Source organism: Sorghum bicolor, chromosome 10, assembly GCF_000003195.3.
Source record: "Sorghum bicolor cultivar BTx623 chromosome 10, Sorghum_bicolor_NCBIv3, whole genome shotgun sequence".
NCBI lineage: Eukaryota > Viridiplantae > Streptophyta > Magnoliopsida > Poales > Poaceae > Sorghum > Sorghum bicolor.
The window spans coordinates 479,501-503,782 of record NC_012879.2 but is presented as its reverse complement, the minus strand read 5'-3'; the positions used below and the strand labels follow the sequence as shown (position 1 = coordinate 503,782).

The window sequence follows — 24,282 nt, the reverse complement described above, 5'->3', positions numbered from 1 at the left end:
TGTTTTTTTGTTGTTGTAAAAAGAATAATCTTTTGCGTCGACAAATATACTTTAATTATATATGAACACAGTATTTACTAAGCATCCCTGAAATGTGTTTGTTTTCTGATATCGTTAAGTTGAACCTGATCAGAGCAGCAATTGTTGTAAAATCGACATGTCTGGCAGGTTGAGTCGTTAGCGCAAGACAACCGGAGTTCGTGGCTTCGTGCCAACGACGTTTATATATGCCATTTATTTATTTCATGCCTCAAGCTAGCTAAACTGCGTAGCATGTCTGCAAGCCTGTATGTAATCTACGACAATGAGATGAGGTACAGTAGGAGAATCCTGCAAGCCTTTAAATAAAAACCACTACTACTAACAGCCCAACACTGGCGGTTCCAAAAACCAACTTCACTGTCGGTAACTGGCGGTAAGTGATCGGCAATGGTACCATCTACCAAGTGATACCAAAAAGACGGGATACTAGAGTTCTACACTGTAGAGAGAGCCAGAGAAAAGTAGTAATTGGCAAAATTGTCTTGCCTTTCCCATTACAGCAGGCTTGGTATATATCCCTCCCAATATACATAATTAACCTGAGGTAAACAAGTTATAAGAGTAAAAAATTGTATGCAGCCGTTCCAGTGTTTCACCTGCGGCATGCCGTGTCGCTCTTCTTCAGTTATCTTCAGAGTTTCGGCATCAGATATTCAGATTTCACCATCAGACATTCAGACTTGCCCCTGACAGCACCGGCCGGTCCATCAAATTGTATGATTGTATTTTTTTTTTTTTTTTTGCTACTTCTTTTACAAATGCCGCCCCTAACGTGACACTATTAGCTAAATATTTTTAATTCTCCCTTTTTAGCTTGCACTTGTTATCGTCTTCTTTTTTTGAACTCTTTTTTTTTTCTTTTGATTTGATTGATGAAGCGACGGTTATTATCATACAAAGACATGGAAGCGAGCCGGAGCTAAACGCCTACGTGCATTCAGCCCATACTCAGTCGGGCCGGCCGCCCGGCCCATGGTCACTACTGTGGTTAACCTGATGGGCTCCTTTGTCAGCCTGTTGATCTGGGTCAAGGCCCATTATTCACATGCCCATCTACTCGTGGTTTACCTGACAGCCTCATTTTTATTTCTTCCGGTTCCAGATTAATCCAAACTAAAACCAATATGACAAATTGGAAAATGCCGTGCATTACCCGTGTTAACTAACATCCACTTGTGCCTTTGGTAACGTTGAAATGCAAATAGATTAGAATTACTGTAGTAAATTAGAGGTTCGAACAAATTGATGTATCATATATACGTACATGCACCTGCACTATATTATGGTTGGCCTGTATATATATTTTATTGAAGTAATATGAAATAATGGCATGTCGTTCTTCCTCCTGTCTCAACGGTGGTGGCAGGCAGGGTAAATAATTAATCGTAGTCCTTGTAAAGGTGACACAGCTTGAGTAAACAACCAGTTTTGACAGGCGAGTGGACAGTCAACGAGATGGATAGGATTACAGCTTACTGCACCATTCATATGAGAGTTTGGAAAGCAGACTATCGCAACTTGTGGCAAATGAAAGAATTTCCTGAATTTAATGGTTATCTATATGACTGTCAGCCACTCAGGGAGCGCAGATAGAAATAGAATCATGCATTGCTCCTGCTTCGTTCCTGACCCTTTTTGCTGAATTCTGTTTGAACTTCCCAGTTCAGAATCGAATGGAAACTGAGTCTGAATTGAGCCGATTCTTGTACATGTTTGGAAAATTCAAGTGGTAGGAACACTGGAACAGGTAACTGCATATGTACATGTTTCCCTTTTATTACAAATGCATGTGCCTTGGAATACCAACTTAATTCTTCTCAAGAACAATGCCAAGCCATACCGACTTAATTCTTCTCAAGAACAATGCAAGGTGGTAGCTAGTTAGTCGGCCAATACAGATACAGGAAACCAACAATCGCCGACGATGAAGAGCAGTTTTGAAGAGCAGTTTTGATTTTGGCAGAGAACCTGAACCTTTGGTTTCAGATACACATGTGGGATCAAATGCAGTGCACTACTCTATGGCATTCATATATCAAGTACTTAACCTCTAATAACCTACTGCAAAAATATGTGGCGACTAGTCTTCAAAGGCAATAAGGGCACTCACAATGCAAAACTCTATTATAGAGTCCAAGACAATTAATTATATATTATTTATGCTATTTTGCTGATGTGGCAGCATATTTATTGAAGAAAGAGGTAGAAAAAATAAGACTCCAAGTCTTATTTAGACTCTAAGTCCACATTGTTCGAGGTAATAAATAACTTTAGACTCTATGATAGAGTCTGCATTGTGAGTGCCCTAAGGGCCCTGCACCTAGCTAGACAATCTCCTGGCCAAGGAACTTGCATGCCCATTTAATTTTTTTTTGTTTATTTTTTCATAAACAATTGGTATGTGTTTGATTAGTTAAGGAGCAACCTGTAGCTAATCAGAATCCGCGGCCTTGAACGAATTTTGTTTGACTAATGACTTGACCACGGGCAAATGGCGCTTAACTAGTAGGCTGACATACACCACCTTTCCGAATTCCGAGGGTGACATCATGCACCAGGCTGGCCAGTGGCATTATATTCTCAACTAATTATGTTGCAACTGTATATGTGCCCACACTCCATCATTGTCTTTCTAAGACTAAAAGATTGTTTACTCCCAGTTGCAATAACAATGGCTGTTGTAGGAGGCCGACAAGCCCCCCACCACACAGCACATACCTAAATTTGAGTTCAGTTCATTTTTAATTTGCCCTTTTTCTCAAAATATGCAGACTGATAATAGTAATAGCTACTACCATTTTTGTTGTGTTTTAATTTTCAAATATGTTGTCCTGGCATCATCAGTTTATGCATGAACGTCCCTTTGACCAGTCGGTGTTCGATTCAGTAGCAGCCAAGAGCCAACAACACGGAATTTTTTTAGCGATGTGGATATATCTATCTATAGATAGTATGTTTATCACTACAAAAGTTTCCAATAGTTTCAGACAAGCTGATGGTGTGTCCATGTCAAAGCAGTTTCGTTCAGAAAAGGTTTCATATTCATCTGGGAGAGAATTTCGATCTTCTGCATATATTCATCAGACAGACTTGCATAGCTAGCGATTGTTTGACTGTTCTTCGCCATACCAATGCATGCAATAATTACTCTGTTGTTTAGGCTAGATCACAGCTTGCTTGCTAAATACGCGCTTTGTCAATAAACCTCTCACGTTTGCTCGATCGCTCTCTTTGATCAATTTCTGCAACTAAAAATCATGTTGGATAGCCACCAAACCACTGAAGCCAAGGACACCTGGACTTTCATTTGGGGTTCAGAGGTATTTTCTTCATCCAAAATCTATAAACAGATCAGAGGACTCAGCAACTCCCATGCAGCATTCAACTGGCTATGGAAGAGCGCCTGCCAAAACAAACATCGTGTTTTCTTCTGGTTAGTGTTAAATTTCAGACTCAATACAAGGGGGGTCTTAAGAAGAAGAAATATGAATCTAGAGTGCTATGAGTGTGTTCTCTGCAACCAGCAGACTGAAGAATCAATTGAACATCTCTTCATTGGTTGCCCATTTGCTGTACAAGCCTAGCATTCCATCAACCTAGATGTTAATTCTGATTTACTTCCACTTCAGAACCTAGAACTCCTTAGGATCCAAATCAATGAGAGCTTTTTTATGGAGGTCATTATACTGCTCTGTTGGGCGATCTGGATGTGCAGGAACAACTTCATCTTCAGACAAATACCCCCCTCAACCCAGAACTGCAAATTTATCTTCAAGACTGAATTCAACTTGCTTCTATGCAGAGCAAGAAGAAAGTATTTCCCCAAGATCCAAGAATGGCTAGACAACCTACTTTAGCCTGGCGTTTCCTTGTCTGGGAAATGTATCTTTTCTTCTTTCCTTTCTTAGTTCCCTAGTTCTTTTCTAGCAGTATTATTGTTTATTGTTTTGTTTTGTTCTGTTTTGTTTTTCCTTTCTTTGTACTTGTTTCACTATTTTTAATATATTCTCAGTAGGGGCTCCTTGCCCCTCCTGTTCTTTCAAAAAAAAATAATTGCAGTATTTATAAGACTTGCAGGAACTTTTGGGTACATATATATGTGTATCCAGCTTGATGCAACTCATCCAAGCCTAACCAATTTATCATTGTTAATATCTCCCTGCACTATAGGCTATAGATTAATAGGCTATACGTCTACCATATTGTCCTTTTTTTAGAAGAGCAAAATGCACAGACATGGCATCTCAGGCACCCATGAGTACTTACAAGTACAAAATCTGAGCGAAGACTTTTCAAACGATGCGATAAAGCAAAGGAGTTTGACTTTGTTAATGAATTGGCGTGTGCGTGATCAAGAGTTTACTAAGAACAATTATGTAGGTGGAATAGGGGCAGATAGGAGAACACCATGATTGGCTTATGCCTGCTAATTGAAATTATCTAATGCGAATAAACACCAGTCAAGTCGCATCATCGTCGCTTGCATTGCTAACAACTACGCTCTCTAATCCCTGGCCTCTGCATTAACCAGCTGACATGTTCTTCCTTCCTGGCCATAAGCCATGGACGATCTAGTCGTTTTTGACAAACTCACTGATCTGCTTGACCGAGACTGTGCGCGTTGCATTGATTTCACATTGACAGCGAGCTAGGTGAAGATTAATTACCGATTATTACTGGAAGAGCAAGCTACATACATATAGGTACAGCTGATGGAGTCAGTCTCGATGATCCAGAAGGAAGATGAGGCAGCTGTGACCAGGAATGCACCCATGGTTTCACATTTGTTTTTCTACCATGTTACGCATGAGAAATGATGAAAGCACATACACAGCAGCGCTCGTTTTCCTTTCGTTCCAGATTTGCATTGCTTCGAATTCGAATGACATATGCGTGGTATATACATATATAATCTTGTAAACCACGGCGAAGAAATATTCATATAATCTCGTATTGAACAGGTAGTAACAACGAAGTTACGAAGTAAAACAATCTAGGTAGAAGTTAAGATTTATGTATATTTAGCAGAGGAAATTTAAGAAGCTCGCCAACCCAGTGGTAGTTACAAGATGTAGAACATTTGGAAGAAAATAAACAGAAAGATCTTTCGAAACGTGGTGATGGACGCACAACCAGATTTTTCAATTTCTCCTAGTAGTGTGGGGTTCTTCTAGTGTTTTAGCATTCAAAATTTAGTATAAACTTTCCCTAGTAAATACCTCCTAGTGAGGATTCCCTAGTGTTTTGACTAGTGGTAGTGTTTTATTACTAACTAAAAACACTAGGAGAACTCCACCATTTTGGTAGTGACGCTCACCAAGTGGTCTCTAAAAGCCAAAGAAGACATTGATAGGCGCTCTAGGAACTTAGCCATTTATAGCCTGACCCCAAGGAGAGGTGGGATCATGTGTTTGTATAAGCCCTTTGGTGTATTTCGGTATTCGTACGACCCTGCGCATAAACCTCTTTCCTTCCAGATATAGCTCTTGCCAAGTTTCAAAAAAAAAGAAAAAATTAAGATGCTCATGTGCATGCTGCAAATGGTTCATATATACATATAGGCTTTGCTGTGGTACACTTAAATGACTATGAGCTGTTTATTTGATTAGATCGGAGGGTTAGAATCATCTATTACTTCCTAGGAGGTAATAAATGAAATAAGTAAAGTTTTAGATATGAACATCTTTTTTAGATCTAATTGATGCATGCATAATCTATTAGATGTGATAAATCTTTTTATTTTTTGCAACTTTAAAAATTTAAGAATAAACTAATTCTTTTTTATGCACTTGTTACATATGCGTATATATATGCCCAACTTACATGCAAATATACAAATATGAAACTTTACTTAGTTACATGTCTTATTAGGAAATCATATCAATTATATATATATATATATATATATATATATATATATATATATATATATACACCAGTTTTTAGTTTTAACATAGAACATCATTGAGCTTTATACATAATAATGAACCTGTTAAAAATTAATTTCTAGTACTCTGTTGTTATTGGTGTACAATTTTAACCTTATAATGTGATACACATTAGGACATGAGAGTGATGAAAGTTTTCATTTTAGTTTAACTATGAGAATAAAATAAAAAAAGGACATAACACAATCGCGCAAAAGAAAAGATACAACCATGCATAAGAATAAGGAACAATGAAGGGACTACATGCCCACCTGTGTCCTCGCATGATTAGAGGGATTTGAGAGTATTTTCCTTTTAAAATTAATTAATTGATTTAAAAATATATAAAAATTTAATGGCTCAGATTTATTTAAGATATTGCCTCCTAGAAAGTAGAAAGTAAGAAGTGTACCATATATAGCATTGCCCTATACATATTAATATTTTCAGTTTCACTAATAATAACAAGAGCGAAAATGCCATTGTGTGGCCGGGCTTAATTTATTTGTATCAAATATATCATATATATACAAGTACTATCTATGTCAGCTACCTGTAGAGTAAATAAAGCTATAATAAATAAATAAATTAGACCAACGATGGATATATCATCAGTAAACGACGAACAAGCTCCGTACGGTCAAGGAAGCGTAGGTGAACCAGTGCGGTCCATGCGGGCTGGCCGTTGGATCCAAAGCACCAACGGATGCGGATTGCTGCTTGCCAACCGACCGCGATCCACACGGCATGCATGCATGCAGAAAAGTCAGAGACCCCAGGTCCAAATGCCACTGCATGCTTCCCTTCCCTATAAATTCAGACGGAGACAGCGCCCGATTATTCATCAAAACTAGCTAGCTAGCTAGCAGTCGCAGATATATATATATATATATATATATATATATATATATATATATATATATATATATATATATATATATAGCTGGATCAATCCAGTGCACTACTGCATCATCGATCGCTTGGCTTCCAGATGGCCCTGACGCTCGCGTTCGAGCTGGATTCGTCGGCGCCGGGCGGCGGCGGCGGAGGAGTCGGCGACGTCGACTACAGCCACATCGGCAGCAGCAGGCGCGAGCGCATGTTCGAGAAGGTGGTGACGCCGAGCGACGTGGGGAAGCTGAACCGGCTGGTGGTGCCCAAGCAGTTCGCGGAGCGGCACCTGCCGCTGCGCGGCGCGGCGGCCAGGTCGCGGGGCACGGTGCTGTGCTTCCACGACGCCCGCGGCGGCGGGACAGCGTGGCGGTTCCGCTACTCGTACTGGAGCAGCAGCCAGAGCTACGTGATGACCAAGGGCTGGAACCGCTACGTCCGCGACAAGCGACTCGCGGCCGGGGACACCGTCACCTTCTGCCGCGACGGCGCAAGGCTCTTCATCGACTGCCGCCGCCGGCAGAGGAGTAGTCGTACCGGGGAGCAGGCCGCGGCGGTGCCGCATGCGGTCGTCGTCCCGGCGGCGATCCTCGCCGTATCGCCGACGACAGCTGGGCACCAGCAGCAGAAGCAGGGCTTGGTCATCTTCTCCGGCCAGCACCAGCGCCAGCAGGTGGAGGAGGCGGTGGCGGTCGTGGAAGCAGCAGCAGAAGCGGAGGAGGACGACGAAGAGGCGGGGCGGCGGCGCGGGCGGTGGCTCCGGCTGTTCGGCGTCAACCTGCTGCAGTTTCGTGCCGATCCGGTGCTGCTTGATCTGCAACTTTGACGACGACGTACATTAATTGAATGAAAGAATGAATTGGCTTCGATTCTTGCTTGTAGCATACTGCCAAAGAGTCATAGGACTACTTCTCAAGAACAACAAAACAACACAGGCATGCAATGCTAAGTGCTACTTAGTTAGTTTTTTTTTTTTGATAGAAATTGGAGGGGCTCGGGCTCCTCCTCCTGCAGGAATTTATTTTTTTTTTTAAAAAGTCTTAAAAGTACAGGGAAACCGAAATTGAAAAGAAAGAAAGGAAGAAAACAAAGCTAAGCAAAAGAATTACAACAGATTTTGGATCCATAAATTCAAGATGAGAGTCTTTTGTCTTGACCCTTAGGGATGAGCTGGATTTCTTTTCTGAACACTTTCTTTCACTCGACGAGCATATGGTAATGTAGTTGAAGATGAATCATTTCTAGTAGTCTAGCTGGCTCAGGACATCAGGATGCCAGAAATCATGAAAAATCGTTGATTGAAGTCTGTTCGCTTGAGGCTTATTAGCCGAATCTATCAGCCATTTAGCAGTGTTTTTGTCTCACAAGAAATCAGCCAACAGTATTTTCTATGATGGCTTATTAGCCAAACGAAGTCCAGCAATCCTTGGCGAATGGACAATCCAAAAACAGATGGTTGGAGGTTTCTTCTACCGAGAGGTTGCATAGCACGCAGTTGTAAGAATCTAACTGCTTATGTTTCCTTCTTAGAATGTTTCTTGTGCTTAGTCTATCTCTGAGAAGAAGCCAGAAGAAGACCAGGTCTATTTGTAAGCTTGATGCACTTCTCTGTGACCAATTAAGAACTTATAAGCTCTTGAGGGTGAAAAAATTCCCCATATTGAGCTTCACACACATCCTGTGTTGCTCTGTCAGAGGAAAGTGATCTGTAATAGACTCCAAAGACTGCAATTGAGTGAAGGCTTTCAGCTGACAGAGGCAGACTAAACAGATCAGTAGTTGGATGCTGAGCATACAAGCTATGCACTGAAATCCATTTGCAATTGAGTGCCTGTGCTAGTTACTTAGTCGGCCAATACCAGAAACCAATAATCCCCAAAACCTCTGAACCTGAACCTGGGGTTCAGATACACACATATGGGATCAAATGCAGTGCACTATGTGCTACGACATGCATCAAGTGCTTCTTAATCTACTGCAAAAATGAATGGCGACTAGTCTCCAAAGGCAAGGCCTGCACCGTAGCTAGACAATCTCCTGGGTCCTGGCCAAGGAACCTGCTCATTTGAAGAAAAACAAATTGCCATAAACAATTGGTCAAGGATCGACTTGCAGCTAATGGGAATCCCTGAACTTTGTTTGACTAATGACATGACCAGCAGGGGCAAATAGCTTAACTAGTAGGCTGACATATACCATCTTTCCAAGGGTGACATCATATAATATTTCAACTGTACATGTGCCCATTGTTATATGTTTGTTACTTCGCTCCTCATCTTTCTGAAACTGAAAGATTGTTTACTCCAAGTTGCAATGCAATAGTTAATAATGGCTATTGTAGGAGGCCGACAAGCCCCCCACCACACAGCACATACCCAAATTGCAATAATGTTTCATCCATTCAGTTCATTTTTAATTTGCTGCAGTTTAAATTAATTATGCAGATTGATAATAGTGTAGCTAGTACCCTTTAATTTGATGTGTTTAGTTTTGAATTTTGCTGTCCTGGCACCAGTTTATGCATGCATGAACCCTTTGACCGGTCAGCGTCCACTAACAGCCAACAAGAGCCAACACAGATTTTAGTGATGTAGATATGTCTGTACGTAGTACGTTTTATATCACTAAAAAAGTTTACAAGTTTCAGGCAACCTATTGATGATGAACTCCATGTCAATGCTAGTTTGGTTCAGAAAGGTTTCATATTCATCTGGGAGAGAATTTGTTTGCATATATTCACCAGATAGACAGATTTGCCTAGCTAGCTAGAGGCCTGCTAGAGCTCGACTGTTTGAACTGTTCTTCCATACCAATGCAGTAAGAGTTTACTGTGTTGTCTAGGGCTCTATGCTGGATCACAGCTTGCTTGCTAAGTACGCGCTTTATCGATAAACCTCTCACGTTTGCCCGATCGCTCGCTCTCGATAATGGCAGTATATATAAGCCTAAAGCTGTAGTAAATGATACTCTAAGACTTGCAGAGGCACATATATATATGTAGTATGTATCCAGCTTGATGCAGCTCATCTCTAAGCATAATCAATTCATCATTATTAGTGTCTCCTGCACTCTAAGCTATAGATTGATAGGCTATGTATATATCTGCCATGTTGTCTTTGTTTAGAAGAGCAAAATGCCTGGCATCTCGATCATCTTGTCGTGCTAGCTATATACAGTATACTAGTACTTGCAAGTACAAAATTTGAGCAAGGACTATTCAAACAATGCGACAAAGCAAGGAGTTGACTTTGTTAACCAATTGACCATTATTCAAGAGTTTACTGTTAATCAATTGACCATTATTCAAGAGTTTACTAGTACGAGCACCCGGTTGGCTTATGCCTGCAAATGGATTTTTTTTAGCAAAAGAAAAAAAAAACAACTGAGCAAAGCACAATACAACACAGAAGAATATGAGACAGATTGCACAAACTGCTCTAGCCATGAAACATTTAAAGGAAAATGCCGCTTCTTCGTCTAAAGAATATCTAGGCTAAAGACTTCTTTGAAGCAGTGCTTGCACCTTTCCAACGATGTTGCTTGTCCTCTGAAAATGCGGCTCTCTTTCGGACAGACCAAATGCTCCAGCACATCAAGACAATAATAATCTCCATGAAAAAGGAAACATTAAGCTGGGATTTTAGACTTTCCAAAATCTGCAAAAGGAGCCACTCAATTTGGAAAGACTTATTTGAGCTCCCACAAGAATCCAGCAGGCTCTGGCGAAATGACAATGGAGGAATAGATGTGTTACAATTTCCTCACAGGACAGGGAACACATTACATAAACACCCGTCGTCATATTGCTAAACTACTCTAATCCCTCCCTTGTGCAGAAAAGTCAGAGACACCCTACTAGCTAGCACTAGCAGGTCCAAATTGCTTCGTTCTCGTTCCCTATAAATTCAGATCAGACGAGAGACAGCCGCGGATTCACCATCCATCAGCTACCAGATATCGATCCAGTGCACTGCATCTGCATCATCGATCGCTTGGGGCTTTGGCTTGCATACAGATGGCCCTGACGCTCGCGCCGGAGCTGGAGTCGACGGCGGCGGGCAGCAACTACAGCCACAGCAGCGACAGCGGCAGCGGCAGGCGCGAGCACATGTTCGAGAAGGTGGTGACACAGAGCGACGTGGGGAAGCTGAATCGGCTGGTGGTGCCCAAGCAGTTCGCAGAGCGGCACCTGCCGCTGCGCGGCGCGGCGGCCAGGTCGCGGGGCACGGTGCTGTGCTTCCACGACGCCCGCAGTGGCGGGACGTCGCCGGCGGCGTGGCGGTTCCGCTACTCCTACTGGAGCAGCAGCCAGAGCTACGTGATGACCAAAGGGTGGAACCGCTACGTCCGCGACAAGCGCCTCGTGGCCGGGGACACCGTCACGTTCTGCCGCGACGGCGCAAGGCTCTTCATCGACTGCCGCCACCGGCAGAGGCGGAGTAGTCGTCGTACCGGGGAGCAGGGCGCGGCGGTGCCGCATGCGGTCGTCGTCCCGGCGGCGATGCTCGCCGCCTTGCCACCGGTAACACTACGGCACCAGCAGCCGCAGGGCTTGGTTGTCTTCTCCGGCCAGCACCAGCAGCAGGCAGATCAGGATGCAGTTGTCGTGGAAGACGAAGAAGAAGAGGAGGAGGCCCAGCGGCAGCGCGGGCGGTGGCTCCGGCTGTTCGGCGTCAACCTGCTGGAGCTTCGTACGGAGGCGCCGGTGCTGCTTGATCTGCAGCTTATTTGACGACGATGTAGATTAGTAATTTACACCCTCGCATGAATGCGTGCGTTGCCAAAAGCCAGAAATTAATAATAATATAAATTACAGGGATTTTTTTACATGTATATATATGGATCAAATCGATCCATGGTCGACTGGTTGTCGTAGCCGAGGAAGCAGGCTTTTAAATAGCGTGCTAAGCCTCTTAGCGGCAGTCTCTATACAAGGCTAAGAAAAGCTATAGCGCGCTAATAGCGGGCTAAGCCATTTAGCGGTTGAGCAAAAAATATGTCAAATATCATGTAATTTTACACATAATAAAGATGAAAACATTATGAATACCAATAGTGATAGATATTCAAATGGTTACTAACATATTACATCAAAGTTCGTAGTTCATACATGATATATCAATAATAACATACATCACATAGGAGCATATCCCTGCTATTTGGGCCTCCAAGTTATTCGGGCCGATGAAAATGAATCCCAAGGCCAAATAGCGGCGCTAAACTAACCCAATTTAGCGAAATTAGCGCGCTATTAGCTGCTAATAGCGGGAACAATCATTTAGCGTTAAAATCTCCATAGCTTAGCAGTCCTCTTCCAGAAACGCTAAATAGCGCTATAGGGTCCGCTATAGCGCGCTATTTATAGAACAGGGCCAGGAAGCAACGAGGAACTTCCCGCCCGTGCGCGTTGACCGGTCGACCGGTTTCCCATTCCTCATGACCAGTCACCACTCGTCTCTTTTGCCACGTACGCACCCTTCATCTCCGACAGGCGGCAGCGGCGCTGCCACTCATCAAAAGTAACCGCCGCCAGTCGGCCTACTAAGCCACCTCACCGCCGGCCACCGCTAGGTCCAGCCGTCCAGGTGCATGTATGAGATGGGCAGCGGGACAACAATACGGTCTTAAAAGTCTAACTTTGATTTTTTTTTTATAAAAATATTTATTAAAAAGTATTATATATATATATATAATACTTTTGAAGACAAATCCATTTATATGATTTTTATATTTCTAAACTTAATAACTTAAAAATTATTTATAATTTATATTTCCAATATTTAATCTAAATCTGATCTAAAATAACTTTTTTATGGTCTTATAGGTATAAAGAGAGTACTAGGCTACTAGCTCGCATGCTCATTGCATCGGCACGAGGACGGAAAACATGCATGCATGCAAGCCGGGTTGGGCCCAAGGCGCCGGAGCCTATTGGGCCGACTGGGCCGCAAGAGAAAGCTTCTCGTCATGCTCCCAAGTCCCAACCCGCTTTTTTTCTTTTTTTTTTGTTTGATGATGATAAAAACCTGACTAGTTAGAGAATGCGGTCTTCGTGTTTTTTGGTTAGCCATTTTTTTCAAGAACTGATGAGTCAGATTTATTTTGTAAACTAGCATTGTAGTGGTTAACTAGCAATAATTTTGTGATTTTCTCTCTTTAGAGAATGAAGCCGGAGTCAAAGAGGATATTCAACAAAGGAAGAGGACATTAGCTAGGAGGAGATAATCTACAAAACTGTAATTGTTTTCCTTAAGGGGGCGCGCCCTCTCCACCTATATATAAACTACTATTTCCTCTCTTAATTGAAAGACAGAGCTCCTGCCATTACGTTCAAAAAAAAATCTTCTATTATATAAAAAAGTAGGAGGTTTGCCAATGCAAGTAGCTACTGGATTAACCCCGTTTAAATCCATATCTCATATGTTTGGTAATTGATTAACAGGCATATTGAAAAATGAGAAGATATTGATTTGTGGATCTTGCAGCTCTTCGCGTTGAGTAATATGATGTACAAACAATGACTTTGTTTTTGAGAAAAAACAATACACACTTTTTATTTACGTAGCCTACCTTATTTGGATACTGGTTGCAGTTTTGGACATTATTGTAACACATGATGACGCAAGACGACAGGCGAGCAGAGCTTTAGAGGTTTTTTTTTTTTGAGTCGAAGCAGAGCTTTAGAGGTTGTGCATTTCGACATTTTCACCAAAAAAAAGGATTTAGAAGCAACAAAGATGGCACACTTGCTGTTGAAATGTAAGGAGGCCAGGGGCTGCGGAGAGAGCTAAACATGGAGGAGACAATAAGATGCAGACTAGCCGAGGCTAATTCAGCAAAGGAGATGATGGAATACATTCTTTTTTTTCGCGACCAGGCCATTCACCAGTATTTCATTAAGAGGTGATGGAATACATTCTCAGGGTGGGGAGAAAGGAACAGCTAACAACGGTTATGCTGCTGTGGCTCGGGAAATAAACAAGTTCAGAGAAGGAGAAAGAAGATCGGCCTCTGAAGTTGTATATACAGCGCTATTGACTGACACTTTTCAGAAAACACACGGAAAAAGGATTGTGCCAGAAAACTGTGAGAGGAAGCGATGGTTAAAACCTTAACTGGCATAATAAATGAATGGCAATAATACGTGGCTCTTTTGTTGGGTAGACACGTCATCTAGCTAGCTAGCACGCGATCTTATAAGCAACTCACCGGTACGTCGCCAACAATTGGTTCATGAATACCATCTGCACCCTGTCCCCGGCCTGAAAGGCTGAAATAAGAAGAAGAAAAAAAATGGATGATCATCGACGATATGATTTGTGTCGTGCATATTATGCATGAATATATGGTCATGCCATAATCACATTGTCTAGGTAGCTTATTAACATAGTTTTTGGCCTGGAGCAAAATTCAAGAGACTGAAACAAGATTGATAGATATATCATGCAACATGCATGCATGGAGGGAAACACGTCAAGTCGTCAACCCTCAATGCAGGCTTCATTGCAATTCTGCCCATTCAATATAGCTAACATTAAGTACGTCATATATATGTACTGGACTGCATGTGATGAATTCTGAATATTTTTTTTTTGAAGGTCACCGGAGGAGAGGCGTTCCCCACCTGAATTTTATAAATATAGTGGCCCAAAACGGCCGGATAAAGTTACACATTTGTTTACATGTTTACAACGGCACACGCCCAAGCAGGGGGTGAAAAGTGCCAGCAAGCAAAGGAGAGGAGAGAAGAGTAGAGAGAAAAGGAGAAGAGCAAGAACAACAACCGCACTACCACAATCACCAAGACACATGAACTCATTGACGATGCCTCCATGGAGGTGAACGACGTCGCAACGTAGTCATCGTCAGCCAAGCATGAAGAGGAGCTCCACATGGGCATTGGCACGGCTTTCGCCCAAGTCATGTGCCAGAGGTGTTGAGCGGGTCGAAACGAGGAGACTGCAACCAAAACTGAGGTTCTTCAGTGACGCCTTTAGGAAGGAGATCTCGTCACTGGCCCAAAAACATCTGAGCTAAGCTTTCGCCTAGAACCATTGCAAGTACTCCCCGTTGACACGCCCAAAACGGCGTTGACACCTACACAGACAAGCAAAGGCGCATGGACAGGGAGGTAGTGGAAAGACCGGTTGCCGCCAAACCGCGCGGAGCCGAAGCCGGACTCGCCCGCGACAGCAGTAGGCACGACAACATCCAAACCTAGCCGGACGGGGGCCGGAGTGCTTGCCAGCCGCCGCCACACCTCGCGGAGCCGTTACCGGACTCGCCCACGGAAGTGGGAGGCGCGCACTGGCAAGTTACGACGAGACGGGGGCTAGGGAGCTTGCCAGCCGCCGCCACACCTCACGGAGCCGTTACCGGACTTGCCCGCGATAGTGGGAGGCGCGCACCGGCAAGATACCATGCCGAGACAGAGAGGGTCGCCGGTCGCCGTCACACTACGCGGAGCCGTTGCCGGACTCGCCCGCACTAGTGGGAGGCGCGCACCATGACCAGCCATACGTCCGGTCCTAGCCTGCCACGGCTGCTGGCCAGGACCGCACGACAGGCCAGCCGCGGCCCCCGGCCCACCGGAGACGAAGGGGAGGAAGAGCGCCGTTGTTGTAGATGTAGAACTCACGCCGGTGGTGGCGCAGTGGATCAGCCGCACCCGCCCCTGTGCCGGAGGTGTCGTTGGAGGGGAAACGGAGCTGACGGGGAAGGCTGAGACGCACAGGGCGAAGAAGCCGCGTCGTCACACGCCGTCCGACGATCCAGCGCGAGAGGACGACGCCCGGGGCAGCAGCGCCAGCAGGACACGCCACCGCGCGCCGCGCCCTGGGACAGCCACAAGGCGACTGCCCAGGTGCTGCCGCGGCAGGCCAGCACTTCAGCAGGACACGCCACCGCGCGCCGCGCCCTGGGACAGCCACAAGGCGGCTGCCCAGCTGCTGCCGCGGCAGGCCAGCACGTAGGAGAGGCCTTCACCGCACTGGCTCCCTGAGCGCGGATCCAGGTAGGCAGGACCCGGATCCGGCCATGGAGGGCGCGGATCTGACCCAATCCGGCCACGCCGGCCGCCGACCACCATGGAGAGAGGAGGCTCGGAAGGAGGAAAGGGGAAGCGAGTGGAGGGAGCATGGGGTTGCGGACAGCAGCTTTGTTGGGCGCCGCCGCGGGCCGCCGCCGCCGCTCTCCGGTGAGCAGCGACGGCGGCAGAGGGCTTGCTCCGTCGAGGTAGTTTTCCGGCCGCCGGTGGTGTTCGCCCCCGAGTCGCCTGAGCGACGACGCGGGGGGGGGGGGGGGGGGTTGGCATGAATTCTGAAAATATGTTCTCTTTTCTCTTTCAGGTGTTCAATTTAGCATGGATGATATATCATCAGTCGTCTTACCTTACCATCACTAGGTTTACATATATTGCCTCACAGTATATAGTTAGACTACAATTGCTACTAGCACCCCCATAATCATAATCAGGTTGTTGCTAGCAACTTATTAGAGACTAGCTAGGTCATCTCGCTTTCGCCCCGCCTCTGCTCCTCCTCTTCCTGCTCTTGCTCCAGCTTCTTTTTCTTTTCCGCCGCTGCAGCCTGCAGCTCCTTGCCTTTCCCCCACAGGAATGCGTACAGCCCCACGATGATCAGCAGCGCCCCCACCACCCTGCGCTTGCACATATATAAACACCACTTATTAGTAGTTATATACATACATATGCCATATTGCCATCTGAATTTTACTGATCACCGGCCACTAGACTAGCTCAGTTGTCGGATTTGCTACAGTTACAGTACAGTAGCATCAGGCCTGAAATGAAAAGGTGCAGGCTCACTCACCCTCCAACGTAGATCTTGGTGCCGAGCAGCAGCGAGTCCATCACCACGGTGATGATCAGTGACAGTGAATTGAACATGGAAGGGTAGATGGGCCCACGACGGCTCACCGCCCATGAGATGAGGACGAAGTTGATGCCTGTGTTCAGCACGCCCTGGTGCATGATGATTCGTCATCAGCAGAAGATAAATGTGTAATCCATCAGGATTCAGGCTATTGATCATACTAGTTGATCACTCTGGTTTGTCAATCAGTATATATAATTACCGAGTAGACCACTGTCAGAAGCTGCAGGTCCCACTTGAGCCTCCAGTCTGCCCTGTCATGGCTGAGGAACAGGCTGACGACGAAGGCCTGTATGCTTCCTAACAGACACGTCAGCATCGTCCCCCAGTACATTGATGGAAACACCTTCCCGACCCTTGCCTATCGTCATTGGATGCACGATGGAGCGATCAGGGAGATGTGGATTTCGATCAGCTCTTCAAAGCAAATACTAGATATATATACCTGCACGATGAACCACACGGCGTAGCTCAGGCAGCTGCCGGACAGGAACAGTGTGCCGGTGAGCATGTCATGGTGATGGCCGCCGCTCGCCGGTGCACTGCCGTGGGAGAGTTTCAGCAGGTGCGTAGGCCACAGGTGCAGAAGATGGCCTTTGAGCAGGCTCACGATCATCGTCCCGCCCACGCACGTCAGGGCGCCTAGGACCTTCAGCCTGCTAGGCCACTTCCCCAACGCCACCTTCTCGGCTCTGAATGCATTTACATACGAATCACACCACACGCGCAAAATGGGAGACATGCATATATACCACCAAAGATCCATGTATGTTTTGGTTTGTTTGCGTACCTGACCAAGATTGCAATGGCGAAGGTCACGATGGGGATCAGGTTCAGGAAGACGACGGAGTACGCGGCGCTTGTGACCTGCAGGCCGTAGTAGTACAGCCCCATCGCCAACACCACTCTGCGTCATACGTAACAACAATTTTACTTCTTCCAAGCAGATCATCAAGTTATATGTATATATAGATCAATGAAGTAAAGGTTTCCATAACAGTTTCTCTTGTCTTGTAGCATTCGTTGGGAAAAGACAGGGGAGTATGACAACTGAAATCAGGCTGAGTGCGAGTGCTCACGCAAATGTAGCATTTAAGGAAATCAAACCCAACACAGCCAAGTTCAGTTTCTTCCACATTTCCCTGCAACAAACCAACATGGAAAGAAATCATGAAAAGGAATCGGAGAAGATCAATCGATCGTGCTATATCAGGAGTCAGGACATATGTAGTCAACAGTTTCTAACTGCTGTGTTAACAAGAAGTTGGTAGTGCATCGTGATCGTACCATGAAGAAGAACAAGTATGTATAACAGAGACGGATGAGCAATAACATTGGAAAACACTGAAAATGGAAGTAGTAGGTACGGATCTGTCATCAACCTTTGGCATACACATTGTGTGTAGCAAAGCTGAATTCGCCTTCTCTTGATATCTTTTTGCATTAATTAGCACGCAGAGAACTAGGCATCATACGATAAGGGTGTCCGCAACGATAATTTACAAATAGCTAGTTAGATGGGGCAAAGAAATTAAAAAATGAACATTGTAGTGGAAAGTTTACATGAGTTGTGAGAGGTGCTTCTGAGAGATCGTGCTAGACTAGCTATTTAGGAGTCGCTAACTATTTGATCTCTCTTTTTAACAACCAATGAAATTCTTTATAAAGTAGCTATTTAGAAACCATTGAGGACGTCCTAATGATATGCAGGTGCTGACAGTGCAGTAAGAATCAATGGAGTGAGGGTGAGGGACAGACACAGACTCATGGGGGTCTTTTGGTCATGGAGGCAGCAAAAAGGCATGATCTCAGTCATCGCTCACAAGAGGGTGAGGCGTGAGGTTCGCTATATCTGTCTGTGAGGCATGAGACGCGACGGCGACATGAGTCTGACAGAGACAGCTCTTCGATTTTCTGTCTCCTGACTGACTAGTGCTGAATCAGATGGCCATGCATGCATTACCCATTAGCACTGCAATTAGTGGAAGCCATGCACATCGACAAGCCACTCTAAATCCTGTCCCTGTTCATCAGAGAAGTACTAGCTAGCTCTAGTTGTAGCTCGTAGGCACTAGCTAATCCAAAAGGACGACAAAGACAGAGATCAAATCGCTTTGAAATTTCGCGGTTTCTTCGAATCTGAACGCAGCAGGGGTCAATGGAGATGTGCACTGCAATGGATTCAGGTTGAGGTTGTATCGTCTTTTGGGGGTAACAGGGTACATATACAGTTGGCAGTCAACAGATAGTAGCTGCTGCCCCTTGGATCCCGGATGCAAATAGTCATCAATCCAGTCATCTATCTTTTTCATTCAAGGACCCAAACTATTCTATTATTAAAGTATCATATTTGATATATATGTTGATTTAATTAATTGGTATCTGTAACTGTGAGTACGTACATATTGCTGTGTTGAAATAGGCTTATTTATTTTATTTATACAAACACTAGTTATTCCGTTTTATAAGGCATGGTTTGGAATGGTACGATCTTCTAAATTACTTACCTCGGTCCCAAAAAGTCTCAAAAAGAATGTAATCCTCGTATCCCGAAGAGTCAAAGATTTTTAATTTTGACCAAATATAATTTAAAAGGTATTGATATTTATAATGTGTAATAAGTATCATTTGATTAGGCATAAAATATATTTTCATAATAAACTTAATTAGAGATCTAACTGTAACATCTTATATAAATTTGGTCAAACTTAAAGATCATTTGACTTCTCGGAAAGTAAGATTTACATTCTTTGTGGGACAAAGGGAGTATTTTTTGACTATTTATTTACTTTATATTATTATTAATTATGTTTATAAATTTATGATTATTGGATAATACAATTGCTTATGAATCTACATATCAATTTTAAATTATGATAGTTAAAAATTAAAAATTGTTAGACAAACTATTAATTAAAGTTTTTAGAGTTTGACTTTATGCATGTGCGCCTTATTAAGGGCCTGTTTAGATTGGGAACGAAAATTTTTGAGGTGTCACATCGGATGTGTCGGAAGGATGTCGGGAGGGGTTTTTAGAAACTAATAAAAAAAACAAATTACATAGCTCGTCAGGAAACTGCAAGACAAATTTATTAAGCATAATTAATCTGTCATTAGTATATGTGGGTTACTGTAGCACTTAAGGCTAATCATGGAGTAACTAGGCTTAAAAGATTCGTCTCGCGATTCTTAACTAAACTGTGTAATTAGTTTATTTTTTTATCTACTTTTAATGTTCCATACATGTGTCTAAAGATTCGATGGATGGATGAAAAAATTTTGGGTGGGGAGGGCCTAAAGGGAAGGGAGGTAGTATACTGTTGTCACGTGGCATCCGGACGGGTGATAGCTCAACTGAAAAATGTCGTTCCTTGGCGTTAAAATATATTTCCATGTAGTCGTATTCGGTATATATGCACACACATCATCAAAAATGTGCATGCACGAACAAAATCTTCTACAGTAGTATTTAATATGAATATATACTTATACATATCTATAATATGTACTTACTAGATACGTACGTACAGAGCGGTACAGGGCAAAGTGTACTGCATGTGCACGCTATTGTCAACTACTCCTTTCGAAAAATAAAACATGTACGGTGATTGTTGTCAACTTGTCATGCCATTTCAAGATAATTAGATAAAAATAAAATCTTTAGGATGACTAGTACTGTTGACATGCTGTTTCAAAATATAAAAAATAATAAAATGAAATGTGTTGTACCGTTGCCATGCGGCGCCGACCAGGGCGTGCATGCATGCGAGTGCAACTGAAAAATCTATGTACATATCTTTTATGGATTCAGTTCAGGTCAAAGCAAACAAAAAAAAATCTTTTGTGAAAAATATATATTATTGAAGCGCGCATCATCATGTACTACTCGTGTTGACATAGCGACGTATACGTACGTATGTATCTAGAGACCAGCAGGAAATAAACAATTTTGTATGTGCATTTAGTTTGTGTATTAGTGCTTTTTCACATCACATATTCACAGGAGGTGTTCGTGTAACCACCTACTATGCATGTATGTGAGAATAATTAATGAGAAGAAATGTGTCTAGATTAATTCTATATGTATATATATCTTGTGAAGAATTAGCAGAGTTAATGTTATAGACTTATATATATTGCTATATAATTGTGCATATGCTATACGAGTTATTTTTCAAGTAACGAGAAGAAAGAAATCGACAAGGAAAAACTAACAATAGCACACAATGCATGACAGGAATTTTTAACTTGCATGACAAAATAAATTGTTTGCAGGTATGTATTCTCGATTGATCGCAACTAAAAAAAAAGCTGGAAGTTTATTCGCACAACGTAACCGTACCTCTCGAAGATTAAGGTGAGTGGTGCGACGGCGGCGGTGGCGACGAGGTTGCGGTAGACGATGAGGACGCATGGGCGCATGCCGGTGTTGAGCGCCAGCTTGGACAGGAGCAGCATCACCACCGTGAACGCCTGCACCACCACCATGCTCAGCGGCAGCGCCGCCGTCTCCCACGCCGACGCCCCCGGCGCTGGCTTGACGGGCATCTCCACTACGATCTCCTCCTCCTCCGGCGCCGCTGCCATCATCGCCGCCTGCCGATCTTCCCCGTTCGCCGCCATGTGTGTAGTCAACTGCTTTCCTCCTCCTTAGCTAGATAGATGCCGCGAGCGCCGCCGCCACGTAGACGACGACCGATCGAGGAGGCCGGAGGACACGAGCAGGAAAAGGAAGCAGCTCTAGCAATGCACGGGCGCGGGCCGCGGCCGGCAAGAAGGGTGGGTGGAGAGCCCGCCCGCCCGTTGGCATGCAATGGAGATTGACTCTCGGCCGGAGGAGCCAGGGAGAAGAAGTGTAGGTGACTCTACAAGATGATGATGAATTGAAGGTGTAGTAGTAGTCAGTCGTCTATATCTATATATAGGAAGTCGAAAAACAAAGTTATTAATGGCGGCAGTGAGAATTAGATGGATGGAGACGGAGGGAGGTGGGTGGGTGCCGAGCGATATGATCGATCGAATGCCGCAGCTGCACTTGTTGCATGCATCGTCGGGAAACAAATTAAGATGCATGGGAAACGAACGAACCCGGCCGGCCGTCCGTCCGTCCGTCGATCCGTGCACGGGAGGGATTCTTCTTCTTTCATTGATATTGATAAATCTGGTTGAATGGACCGTCATCCCATTCTGCTCATGGTTTGCCTGCTCGTTTTTGGTTGGGTTTGATTTCTTCTCCAATCCGATCCGATCCTTGCTAGCTGGTAGCCTGGTACCAACACAGCACAACAGTGGATATGACTTGCTACGTTCCGCCAAGGATATATTGCATTGCATCTGCATGGATGATGATAGCTAGCGGTTCTATCGTCCCACAGTTTGACTGGCCACTGCTGCGCTAGCTGCATGCTGGTAATTTCATCATCATCGTATCAGTGTGCGTCCTGTCTGCGTGTGCATACATCCATATGCATCAATGCTTGCTTGTTATGACTATGAAGTTCCTTACATTGGATTTTGTTTATATCTTTTATTCATTTACTAGCACATATACTACGTTGAAGGAAGATATATTATTTATGAACAATGATATGTTTATCTGCATGTGGGCACATCTTCTTAACGATTTCATCCATGGCAAAATCTATATCTCTCAGATTTTATTATTTAGTTTGTACAGATTAGTCTAAGAAGAAAAACAATGTGCTAATACAATCCCAGAACCAGGAATTAATTAAATACTCCAGGTACAGAAATCAGATCAACGTTTTATTGTGAAAATCGCAAAGTATTTTGTCATTTCATATTTTCCACCCACGTACTTTTCAGTCCACCGGTTACACATGAAAGATTTGGAGCTCAAATCCATTGATAGTCCAAATAAATATAGTATCTAGTAGATATTTATCTATCTGCTCCGTCTTGCCTAAATTTTCAATAAAGTTCGGTGGGCCTTTTTGGGTACATATACCAGCACTGGCATTCATGCTATCTAGTTTTGTTCTGTGTGCTATATCCTGTGGTTTCACAATTCATGTTTCATTGGACCAAAACGATTTCCAACATGTAGTTCGATTTTGATTTTCTGTTGTAATATGGCCAAAAAGAATAAAACTATATAAATTGATCAAAGTACTTCTACAGACTATTTTAAGAGCTATCGACGACAGTGCTAATTCTTGAATTTGACCTCATCTTTGTCCAAAATGACAAGAATACGTACACCAGGTAATAAAATATCTAGCATTAGATTCAACATTGTCAAATTACTATGGATTTGTTATGCATACTAATGTCAACCTTGTTGTTATGCATATCCTTGTCTCAGGTTTTGATGCATAGATGAGTGTCCCCATGGACGGATCTTGCACTAGGTCCGAGTACCACTACTTGGATCATGGAGCCCCTCATAAGTCACTCCTATAAATTTTTCAGCCGCCGTAGTAGAGACTTTGAAAGAGCCTACCCTAACATATTTTACTAGATCTGCCTACGTTACACTTCCCTTTGCTCTCCAAAATATGTAAGGATTGTTTTTTGACTCGAGCATGGTACGTGCAGTGCCTTCATCTGAATTGTATTGATATAGTATAGCATAACCACATATACATTACCTTATTTTGGGGGGAAAATGAGGCAAATTAAACTCTACATGACTAGCTAGTTACAAAATCTCTTGTATTTATTTGCAAGATTATATTCTAGCTAGAAGAAACTAGTAGCCAAATAGACAGATTTGTGCAGACAAAGTTAGATTATATTTATGGACGGAATGAGTAATGGTATTTTAGTAGGATCTTTTTACAGTCCTTGGTAAGGTACCACAACAATATATACACACCAAGCAATCCTTCTAGAATACTCCTTCCGTTTTTTTAAGTGTCACATTTGGTTTGTCCTAAGTTAAATTGTGTATATTTGACCATTGATTTTTTTTAAAAAAAATATATAGTTTCATGTCACAAGATTTATATTTATATATTTATTACAAGAAATACTATCATAATATAATTCATATATTGTCAAACTATAAGGATTTTTTAAAAAAATGGTTGGTTAAAGATTTCAATGTATGATTTAGGACAAACCAAATGTGACACTTTAAAAACAGAGGGAGTAGTATTTAATTGCAGTTTACTTCTCGGTGCTGAAATTTAATATTTTGGTAAATAATAATAAATTGATGGCGCCTTTTCTCTGTACTTGAATAAATGAATTCTTAGAGTTATCTTAAGTTAAACTTTTAAAATCTCACAGAATTTATAGGAAAAAAAACCAAGTTTTTGACACCAAATTAATATCATTAGATCCACCATAAACTATACTTTTGTAATATGTTGTTTTGGTGTCGTAAATATTTGTACTTTGTACTATAAATTCAATCAAACATAAAAACAAAGGTTGACTTAAGATAACTCTAGGAATTGGTTTATTTAGGAATGGAGATATAATTCCTGTCAACGATACAGTAATAAAAGATACTGATTTTTAGTAACACGATAATATAACAAAGCTGGCGTAATTAACCTAGC

General features: G+C 43.1%; 3 protein-coding genes across 3 annotated transcripts; 2 read left to right on the top strand and 1 right to left on the bottom strand.

Annotated features, from left to right (window-relative positions):
• On the top strand, positions 6,961-8,000 carry LOC110430949 (B3 domain-containing protein Os06g0107800-like). Its single transcript, XM_021449211.1, has one exon. The coding sequence runs from the start codon at positions 6,961-6,963 to the stop codon at positions 7,684-7,686; it is 726 nt and encodes a 241-aa protein (XP_021304886.1). The 3' UTR covers positions 7,687-8,000.
• On the top strand, positions 10,581-11,704 carry LOC8067899 (B3 domain-containing protein Os06g0107800). Its single transcript, XM_002437641.2, has one exon. It carries the CDS (start codon positions 10,876-10,878, stop codon positions 11,590-11,592), a length of 717 nt encoding a protein of 238 aa, XP_002437686.1. The 5' UTR covers positions 10,581-10,875; the 3' UTR covers positions 11,593-11,704.
• On the bottom strand, positions 16,179-21,605 carry LOC8067898 (WAT1-related protein At1g09380). The gene is made up of 7 exons (XM_002436297.2): positions 21,096-21,605; positions 17,833-17,895; positions 17,544-17,660; positions 17,199-17,445; positions 16,956-17,114; positions 16,691-16,842; positions 16,179-16,517 (listed from the first exon to the last, which is right to left on the bottom strand). The coding sequence occupies exons 1-7, from the start codon at positions 21,374-21,376 to the stop codon at positions 16,364-16,366; spliced, it is 1,173 nt and encodes a 390-aa protein (XP_002436342.2). The 5' UTR covers positions 21,377-21,605; the 3' UTR covers positions 16,179-16,363.

Bases quoted from the DNA above. Each gene is read 5' to 3' on its own strand.
- LOC110430949 (XM_021449211.1), top strand. From the start codon at position 6,961: ATGGCCCTGACGCTCGCGTTCGAGCTGGATTCGTCGGCGCCGGGCGGC.
- LOC8067898 (XM_002436297.2), bottom strand. From the start codon at position 21,376: ATGGCGGCGAACGGGGAAGATCGGCAGGCGGCGATGATGGCAGCGGCG. The intron at 16,843-16,955 runs GTAATTATATAT...ATCATGCACCAG, and splicing joins TTCTGACAGTGGTCTACTCG to GGCGTGCTGAACACAGGCAT. The intron at 16,518-16,690 runs GTGAGTGAGCCT...GTGCAAGCGCAG, and splicing joins ACCAAGATCTACGTTGGAGG to GGTGGTGGGGGCGCTGCTGA.
- LOC8067899 (XM_002437641.2), top strand. From the start codon at position 10,876: ATGGCCCTGACGCTCGCGCCGGAGCTGGAGTCGACGGCGGCGGGCAGC.